Raw genomic sequence first — 10,443 nt, 5'->3', positions numbered from 1 at the left:
TAACTGGACTCAAAGCCTCAGAGTCAGATATTGTGGGTGGATAATTAATCTCTCTGTTTATTCCTAGAGTTTCTTTGTCTAAGATTTCTGTATAATTTAATTGGATCTCTTTATGAATATTTTTACGTTCGGATATCTAACAGCTTTCTCTATGTTATTTTCTCCTCTCCCAAGTTGATTCTGAACCTTGGATGAAATATTTGGAAATTCCCATTTATCTTATGAGACTACATGGATTTCTTAAGAACAATTTCTTTTGAAATGCCATCTATCATACTGAGTAATTTTTCTTTCATTTTACTGAAAGGAAAAGCATGAGTTGCATTACTTCTATAAAATAAACTGCATTTAGTTACCAAATCATTTGTATCATTTCATAGGAGAGAAAAATATAAGAGCACAGTTTTTATACATCATTTATTCATATATTACTACCATACCTGCTCTCTCTGAAAATGCAGACTTTAACATAACATGGCGTTTGTTGTACGAAGTCTTCTGGCTGTGTTCCCTCATTAGGATCAAGTATTTTATTTAACTTGTTGTCCACATTTTTATCATAGTCATTATTATACTGATAATCAAGTTGGTATCTTTAATTCTGGTCCTAATTGTTTGACATAATATGCCCTTAGAGTCAGAAATGACTTTAAATATAAGGAAGCAATTTTTTTAGGCATACATTTATTACAATGCAAAGTATTTTTTTCATGTTGTAGGTATAATTATTGATGCATGCCTAAGTGATTCGCCAATTGGCTGATAGGTATGATGCACACTGACCACCAGTGGGAAGATGCTCAATGCAGGAGCAGAAACCACAGGCATGGAAACATGGAACAGACCGATGAATCTCAGAGGGAAGAGGGGAGGAAGAGGACAGGAAGAGATTAACCAAAGATCTTATATGCATTCTAGAGGCCAGGTGCACAAAAGTCCTGCAGGGGGTTGTGTGACCCTCAGCCTGGCCTGAACCCTTTGTAATCTGGGACCGGGCCCAACCTGGTAGTAGGGATTCCCTTTCCTCTCTCAATCTGGGACCACTGGCTCCTAACCGCTCACCTGCTTGCCTTCCAGACCATCCCTAACTTCTCTCCTGCCTTCCTGATCACCCCTAAACACCTGTGCCTTGGCCTCCCACCTGGGTCAAGGATTCCCTCCTCCAGCTGGCTGCAGGCAACTGGGATTTGAGCTTCCCTCCCTCTGGCCTGCCGCAGGCACCCAGCATCTTAGGAAACGATGGGCCCTCAGCCTGGTGTGTCCTCCTGCCACCTCTCACAACCCAGGAGCCCTTTGGGGATATCCTAAGCTGCAGTCTGTCCTCCCTCCAAGGGAGGTGAAGGCCCAATCAGGGGAAGGCATGCCTCCATCACTTCAGCTGCTTCTGCTGCCTCTAGCCTCCCTCTGTGGGAGGTGTCCAGACTGATCACAGAAAGTTACTGCTCCCATCACCCCGCCACTGCTGCTGCCTCTGGCCTCCCTCTGCAGGAGGCGACCCGGGGATCAGGGGAAACCTCCCCCCCACCCCCATCACCTTGCTGCTGCTGCCACTGCTGGCCTCCACAATGACCTGCCCTAAGCCCTTGCAGCTACCACTATGGCTGCCTACCTTTGGCCCTCACTGCCTACTGTGGCTTTGTAGAATATATCTGATCTAATTAGCATATTACCCTTTTATTTGTATAGACTAGAATCCATGCACTGGAGGGTTCTCTTGACTTGGCCTGTGAGGATCAGGCTCAAACTGGCCCATTGTACCAATTCTCGACCCAGTGGGGTCCCTCAGCCTGGCCTGTAGGTATCTGGGCTGAAACTGGCTCTTTGATATCCCCTGAGGTGTCCTGGATTGCAAAAGGGCACAGGCCAGGCCAAAGGACCCTAAAGGTGCATGAGTTCATGCACCAGGCCTCTAGTATGTAAAAAATGTAATAAAGAGTAATTCACCAGAGAGCTTGAATTTCTGTCCAGATCTGAGATTCAGAGTTACCGTATAAGGTTTACACAAACATGCATATTCTTTCAAGCTCTTCTGGTTACCTAAAAGGGAATTTCAATGGAGTCACATTTAATGGTTATTTGAAATATACATTAATTAAACAAAGTAATCATGATGCTATCTTCAAATATATGTATAATTGCCTCAATTGGGATAAAGAATCTATCCATATAAAACCCTAATATGCAAATTGACCAATTGGCAGAAGGACTGGTTGCTATGGCATGCACTGACCAGCAAGGAGCAAGGAGCAAGTGCTCAATGCAGGAGCTGCCCCCAACTGGCAGGATCCAACCTGTAGTGGACAGAGGCATAGTTGGCGAGCAGCCAGCCCCAAGGCAGCCAAGACAGGTGCAAGAGGGGGCAGATATGAGGGGTGCTTGGGGAGGGGGTGGACCCTGATCACCCTTCCCATGTTGGGTTGAAGTCAAAGTTTATTATTTCACATTATCTTCAGAAAGAATACATTTTGCGATATTCAGATGAATTACATTTTGTGATATTTCTCTTTCTCTGATTGGCTTATTTCACTTAGCATAATACTCTCCATGTCCATCCTTGGTGATGCAAATGGTAAGAGTTCCTTCTTTTTTTAGAGCAGCAAAGTATTCCATTATATAGATATACCACAGGTTTTTAACCCACTTATCTGCTGATGGGCACTGAGGCCAGAGGCAGCGGCAGTGGATGGAGTGAAGGAGGAGGTGCCTTCCCCTGACCAGTATGGTCACCTCCCACAGAGGGAGGCCAGAAGCAGCAGCAGCAGCTGGGATGATGGAGTTGCGCCTTCCCTGATTGGCCAGGTCACATCCCCCAGAGGGAGGCCAGAGGCAGCAGCATTGGTGGGGTGATGGGGTAGGCATCTTCCCTTGATTGGCCCTGTGGATTAGGCTCCCCTGGGGAGTGGGCCTAAGTCATCAATAGGACATCCCCTGAGGGTTCCCGGACTGTGAGAGGAAATAGGGGGCAGGCCGGGCTGAGGGACCACTCCACTCTGCTGCAGCCGGCCAGAGGGAGGGTAGCTTAGGTCCCAGTTGCCTGCAGCCAGCTGGAGGAGGGAATTCTGGACCCAGGTGTGTAGGCCAAGGCAGAAATGGTTAGGTTTGATCAGGCAGGCAGGAGAGCAGTTAGGGGTGATCAGGTCGGCAGGTAGGTGAGTGGTTAGGAACCAGCGGTCCCAGATTGTGAAAGGGAATCCCTACTGCCACTTTAGGCCTGGTCTCAGATTGGAGAGAGTGCAGGTCACGATGAGGGACACCCCTTCACCACCCCCTGCATGGATATTGTGCACCAGGCCTCTAGTATTCATATAAGATCTTTGGTTAATCTCTTCTCGTCCTCTTCCTCCCCTCTTCCCTCTGGGATTCATCAGTCTGTTCCATGTTTCCATGCCAGTGGTTTCTGCTCCTGTATTGAGTATCTGCCCTCGGTGGTCAGTGTGCATCACAGCTATCGGCCCGTTGGCCAATCACTTAGTTATATATAATATCTACAGTGCAGATATTAGTGTATATCATCAATAGATGATAACAATATAGTTCACTCCCTATCACTTTAGTAGTTAAGACAATATTTACAGTAGGAGAACATGCTTTAGCTAACATAATAATAGAGGAATATGCAAATTAACCATCACTCCACTACATCAGCAACGCCCACCAGTCAATCAGAGTGACTATGCAAATTAGCCAAACAAAGATGATGATTAATTTGCATACATGGAGGGAGGGGGCAGTGAAGACTGAAGACAGCATAGAAGGAAGATGGAGGCAAAGTGGAAATCAAGGCAGCAGAGGCTGCTGGGGGGAAAACACTGGTAGCTCATTTGGGTCTGGTGGGTGGGGCCATGGAGGGGGCCACAGCAGCAGGAGGTAGCAGGTAGGGGGTTGGGTGGGTGTGGGAGGAGAGAACTCATCAGGCAGAGGCTTTAAGCTTTGGGAAGGGGCTGAGCCTGTGATTGGAGGTTCTGGTGGGGGGACCCCTTCCCAAGCCTAAAGCCTGAGGAGGAGGCCTTTGGCTTGGGAAGGGGCTGAGCTTGAGTTTGGGATTGGAGGGAAGGGGAAAATATCAATGGAAACATATCCTCAGGTGTGGATAAAAAGAAAAATAAAGAAAGAAATGTCATATCCACGCTAAATAGTTTGGCTCATTGGATAGAGTATTGGCCTGCAGACTCAAGGGTCCCAGATTAGATTCTGGTCAAGGGCATGTACCTTGGTTGCGGGCACATCCCCAGTAGGGAGTGTGCAGGAGGCAGCTGATCGATATTTCTCTCTCATTGATGTTTTTAACTCTCTATCCCTCTCCCTTCTTCTGTAAAAAAATCAATAAAATATATTTTAAAAAGGAAAAAGAAATGTCATATCCTATGAAAGACACATCTTGAAAATGCTTAAAGAAAGTTGTCATTTTTTCATGGTGAAGGGACTGGAGTCCATGTTGATGAAAATACCTTGGCGGCTGTGGTGACTGGCAGTGGCTGCAGCAGTGGGGTGATGGGGCTGGCACCTTCTCCTGACCAGCCCGGTCGCCTCAAGCAAAGGGAGGCCAGACTGTGGCTTAGATCTGCACCCAATGGGGAACGATTTTAAGCCATCTGTAGAACATCCCTTGAGGGCTCCCAGTATGTGAGAGGGGGAAGGACTATCATATACTTTACAAAGTGTTACCCTGATATTTTTAGTATCCTCCTGGCCACATTAATAGTCATTACCTTATTATTGACTATACTCTCTATACCACATGTGTCAAACACAAGGCCCGCGGGCCAAATCCAGCCCGCCAGGCCTTGCAATGTGGCCCGCACCGCGCTGTCATCACTGCACTCCGCTGTCAGTTTATGACATTGTCAGTTTATGACTGTTCAGTAAACCATTCCGCCCGCGATTTAGGCTGGATTTTAGATTTTGGCCCCTTCTCTGATTGAGTTTGACACCCCTACTCTATACTGTACTATACAGCCTATGACTATTTTCTAACTACTATTTTACTTCTTAATCCCTTCTTCTTCTTCTCCTAATCTCCCAAATACCTTCTCATCCGGAAACAACCAGTCCTCTCCCTATGTCTATGAGTGTGTTTCAATTTTATTTTTCTCTTTGGATTCAACATATATGTGAAATTACATGGTATTTGTCTTTCACTGAGCATAATACCCTTGACGTCCATTTGTTCAGAAACTTTAACTCAGAGTTGAGATAAGGTGTTGGAAAATGTAGATGTCAGGAAGCAGAGCATTTAATGGAGGACTAATCACAACCGCACTCACCTGGCTTAGTACATAGTCTCCAGGGAACAGAGAATCATCAAGAAGAGTTTCCATTCTGTCCAGACCATTGCCCCAGGGGAATCCTGTTCTTACAGGTAAGAGTAACAAGAAGTAAGAGTGCCTAATGAGCAGACACAGAGTACATAAAAAGCAACTCTTATGCACCCTCAGCATGTGCAACCTTTGGTATGAAGGAACGTGGTTGTTGCTTTTAAAGTCCTAAGTCTGTCTGGGAAAACATTGCTTGATGCCTTGTTGTCTTGTCTTGCCATCCAGACAAGGATTTGGACCTCCACAGGGAACCTTTCCTCTCAGAGTTCCCATGCAGGTGAGTGTGAGAGCCCAACAGACATGGCAGGAGAGGATCAGGGAGATTGGAAACCAAGAACTTGTACCTGAAGTTACCTTAATACCTATTAGAACAGAGCCCAGGTACCAGTGATCATTATGATTGTTGGCTGGCTTTACTAACACAGTAATGTATTACTCATAATGCTCAAATAAAAGTGAACACTGCACTCAGAAATGTAAGTTCCAATGTTGATATCTAAATGCTACTCATTGAAGGCAAATTTAAAAATGGCATTGGAGCTGTAGCTGGTTTTGCTCAGTAGATAGAGCGGCCTATGGACAGAACAGTCCCAGGTTTGATTTTGGTCAAGGGCACATGTTGGGATTTCAGGCTCGATCACCAGTGGGGTGCATGTAGGAGTCAGCCAATCAATGATTCTCTCTCATCTAACTCCCTCTCTCTTCCTGATGTTTCTAACTCCCTCTATCTTCCTTTCTGAAGTCAATAAACATATATTAAAAAAAAAAACAGCCATAACCGTTTAAAAAGAAGAAAAGAAAGGGCATTGGAGATATAAAGTCCTTCCAGTAGAAGTAGAAAAATTTGTCTATTTTTTTTCAATGGCTTTATTAAAAGAAATAGACAAATAGGTTATTAACTATGAAGGGATATTCAGTGATGTGAAAGCATTTTTTAAATTTTATGATGAGGCATATTAGACTGTTTCCATTTGGGAGAGAAAGCTACAGACCAAGGATGGCTGCAAATATATCTTTGCAATCACAGTGCATGCATGAGACATGTATTTCACAATTTGTTCTCTCACCTTGGCTATTCACATTTCAAAATTTTATTTGGTAGGTGAAAACAAGTAAGGTAATGAGATTCACTTTGCAATTATTTCATTACCTGTGAAACTGAGTAATGAAATTTGTCAGTGTGTAAATTATTTGGAGTCTCTATTAAAATTTGTCTATGTAAGCTTTCCCCCCTTTACATACTTATCAATTTATTTTAAGTTAAAGTGTAGTTGGCATCTAAAAAGCTTGCCCTATGTTGTACACATGAAAGTTCTTTGCTTTTGATAGTTATATCAAAGTATTTTTATTCCACTTTTTGTTTAAGTATAGTTTGTGTAAAATATTGTATTACTTTTAGGTGTACACTATAGTAATTCAACATTTATATATATTAGAATGTGATCACCACACCTAGTCTTGTATTCATCTGTCATTGTGCAGATTTATCACAATATTATTGCTTATATTCTCTTATTTTATTTTTTATTGGATTCTTTCTAACAAGGAATTTGAGGTTTTTATATAAACTGACTGTTTTTAATTTAGTTTTTATGTATATGTGTACAAAATTTATAAATTTTGTGTGACCCAATCAGTCAGTCTTATACTGTCCTCTCCATTACTTTATAAATTTTTAAATGAAGTATAATTGACGTAAAATATTATATTATGTCAATCAGATATATAATACCTCTGTATTTGTATATATATTGCAATATGACCTACACAGTAGTCTAGTTAATATCTGTCACCACCATACTTACAATATTTTCCTCTTGTGATAAAGTCACTTAAAATTTACACTCGGGATACTCTCAAATACACAATACAGTATTATTAACTATAGTTCAGTGGTGCCTCACACAACGAACTTAATTAGTTCCAGGAGCAAGCTTGTTATGCGAAAAGTTCGTTATGTGAAACGCGTTTTCCCATAACAATACATGTTAAAAAAAATAATTCGTTCTGTAGCATAAAATATGCTAAGATGACATAAAAAAATATGCTAAGATGACATATTTTTATTTAGATACATCTAAAAACATAATTTTTTTAAAAAAAACCACACATTTTTTTAATTTTAAGACAGACTAAGTAGAGTCTACCGAATCTTGCACATCTTCATCCATTTTCTGCTTTTTGGCCGATGGTTTCATGAAAAACCTGTCCAAAGTTCGCTGTGCGAGGCGTTCATTATGCGAGGCACCACTGTTAACTTGCTGACCTCTGCAGCTAATCCCTGGCTTTTTAAAAATTATTTTTCTTTCTGAAAAATTGAGTAAGACACAAGAATTCTTTATGTGCCTTCACACAGAAAAGCTTAATGAGAAACAGCATTAATGATGTCCTAAATGTGACCAGACCATACACCAAATACAGAAATTAATTCCTTGATTCCATAATATAGATGGTAGTGTTTATACTCAGTTACTAATGCTTGTTTTGGAAAATTAGTCATGTTACCTTTCCTATATTCTGGTAGTTACCTCCACCACATGGAACTACGGAATCTCACAGGATTTTCAGAATTTCTTCTTCTCGGATTATCAGAGGAACCAGAACTGCAGCCCCTCATATTTGGGCTTTTCCTCTCCATGTACCTGACTACTGTGCTGGGAAACCTGCTCATCATCCTGGCTGTCAGCTCAGACTCTCACCTCCGCACACCCATGTACTTCTTCCTCTCCAACCTGTCCTTGGTAGACATCTGTTTCACTTCTACCACCGTTCCAAAGATGCTATGGAACATCCAGACACAGAGCAAAGCCATCACCTCTGCAGGCTGCATCACCCAGATGTATTTTTTCCTATTATTTGCAGGACTGGACAACTTCCTCTTGACTGTAAGGGCTTATGATAGGTATGTGGCCATCTGCCACCCCTTGCACTACATGGTCATTGTGAACCCCCAGCTCTGTGGACTCCTTGTTCTGGTGTCCTGGACTACGAGTGTATTGCATTCCCTGTTACAATGCTTAGTGGTGTTGAGACTATCCTTCTGTCCAGACCTGGTAATCCCCCACTTTTTTTGTGAAATCAAACAGATAGTCCTACTTGCCTGTTCTGACATTTTTATTAATTACATGGTGATGTATTTTGGAGCTGGGCTCCTGGGTGGTGGTCCATTTGCTGGGATCCTTTACTCTTACTCTAAGATAGTGTCCTCCATACGTGCAATCCCATCAGCTCAGGGGAAGTATAAGGCATTTTCTACCTGTGCATCTCATCTCTCAGTTGTCTCCTTGTTTTATGGTACAAGCCTAGGAGTATACCTCAGCTTTGCTGTTACTCATACTTCCTACTCAAGTGCAACAGCCTCAGTGATGTATACAGTGCTCACACCCATGCTGAACCCCTTCATCTACAGTCTTAGGAACAAAGACATAAAGAGGGCCCTGCAAAGATTTCTTGGGATGGTAGCTATAAAAGATCCAGTCATCCTAGGGTTGAAGAAATGTACATGATAGCTGGGTTCAAAGCCTCAGAGCCCGATGTTGTGATATATTTTATCTAGTTGTGGAAGCAGCATTTACTCTATGTTCATATTCTGGATTTTCTTTTTCTATGATTTCTATATAATTTCATTGAATCACTTTATTAATTCTTGATTTTGTGATACCTAAACAGCTTTGCCTTTGGTAGTTTTATCCTCTCTGAAATTGATTCCCAACCTTGGATGAAATATTTGGAAATTTCCATTGATCAAATGACTCTACATGGATATCTTAAGAACAATTTCTTTTGAAATGAAATCTATCATACTGAGTAATTTTTCTTTCATTTTACTGAAAGAGTAGTTGGAATATTCCTATGGAAAGAAAGTGTACTTGATCACCAAAGCCATTTCTATCATTTCATAGAAGAAGAAAATATGAGAGCACAGTTTAATCTTTTGGTACATCATTTCTTCAGAGATCACTACCATACCTGCTCTTTCTGAAAATATAGATTTTAACATATAGTGTGTGTTATAAGAGGTCATCTGGTTGTGTTTCTTCATCAGGATCCTGTATCTTATTTAGCTTTGTGTCCACATTCTTACCATAGTCATTAGTAGTTAGATTATCAAGTCCATGTCTCTTATTCTGGTCCTAATTATTTGTCATAATGTGCCCTGAGAGTCAGAGATGACCTTGGTATAAGGGAGCAAAATTTTAAGGTGTACATTTATGGCTATGCGAACTATTTTTTTCATGGTATAAATTAATCATTGATGTATGTAAGGTAGATGTCCATGTGTAAAGGGTTTATCACTGTGGAGCTTGGTTTGGTGTACTGATGTTTCCTATTGAACTATCTTACTGTTTCCACTTGAAAACTTTCATTCCAGCCTACAAATATGATTCCCTCTGTTATTTTATTTTATTTTTTAATATATTATATTGTTGTTTTTTTTTGTGTTTTTTTTTGTTTTTTGTTTTTTACAGAGAGAACGGGAGAATAGAAAGTTAGAAACATCAATCAGCTGCCTCCTGCAACTCCCCCCTTGGGAGTGTGCACACAGCCAAGGTATATGTCCTTGACCGGAATAGAACCTGGGACCCTTCAGTTCACAGGCTGATGCTTCATCCATTGAGCCAAACCTGCTAGGGCTCCCTCTGTTATTTTAAATGAAACATCTCCCCTTATTCTAAAAGTTGTCTTAGCCACTAAAGGAATAGGGAGTGAACCATGTGGTGGAGTGCTTCTCCTTTTTCCATGCCCAGTAAGGAAAGGGAGAAGAACAGGTTCCTGAGTGGAGGAGCTGGGGATTAAGAAATAAAAGAAAGAGACAAGAGGCAGAAATAAATCCAAAAGCTGGGTGCGGGATGGATGCTCTCCCTCTGATGGAGGGACAGTCAATACCCACCACAGACAACACAAGAGCATTTATTGATTTCCAGAGGTGGGTTTAAGGTCAAGGAAGTTTTGGGTGTGCCCAGGTCCTATTCATTCCCTCATTCCTGGGATTTAGCATATCAAGACCTGGGTAAGTTAAGGTCTTATTCGTTCCACATTCCAGGCACTTGGATAAAGATAAGAAATCAGTACTGATAACAGTCTCCAACATTTGGGGAGGCTGTTTCCAGGGGATGGCCATGCCAGT

General features: G+C 41.9%; 1 protein-coding gene across 1 annotated transcript; it reads left to right on the top strand.

Annotated features, from left to right (window-relative positions):
* Positions 1–7,852: 7,852 nt before the first annotated feature.
* Positions 7,853–8,821, top strand: LOC311622611 (olfactory receptor 7A10-like; the record flags this gene model as incomplete). The annotated part of the gene is made up of 1 exon (XM_084883866.1): positions 7,853–8,821. The coding sequence occupies one exon, from the start codon at positions 7,853–7,855 to the stop codon at positions 8,819–8,821; it is 969 nt and encodes a 322-aa protein (XP_084739992.1).
* Positions 8,822–10,443: the final 1,622 nt, after the last annotated feature.

The sequence above is a fragment of the Pipistrellus hanaki genome (genome assembly GCF_964339955.1).
Source record: "Pipistrellus hanaki genome assembly, chromosome: 5".
Taxonomy (NCBI): Eukaryota; Metazoa; Chordata; class Mammalia; order Chiroptera; family Vespertilionidae; genus Pipistrellus; species Pipistrellus hanaki.
This window is presented reverse-complemented; position numbering and strand designations above follow the sequence as displayed.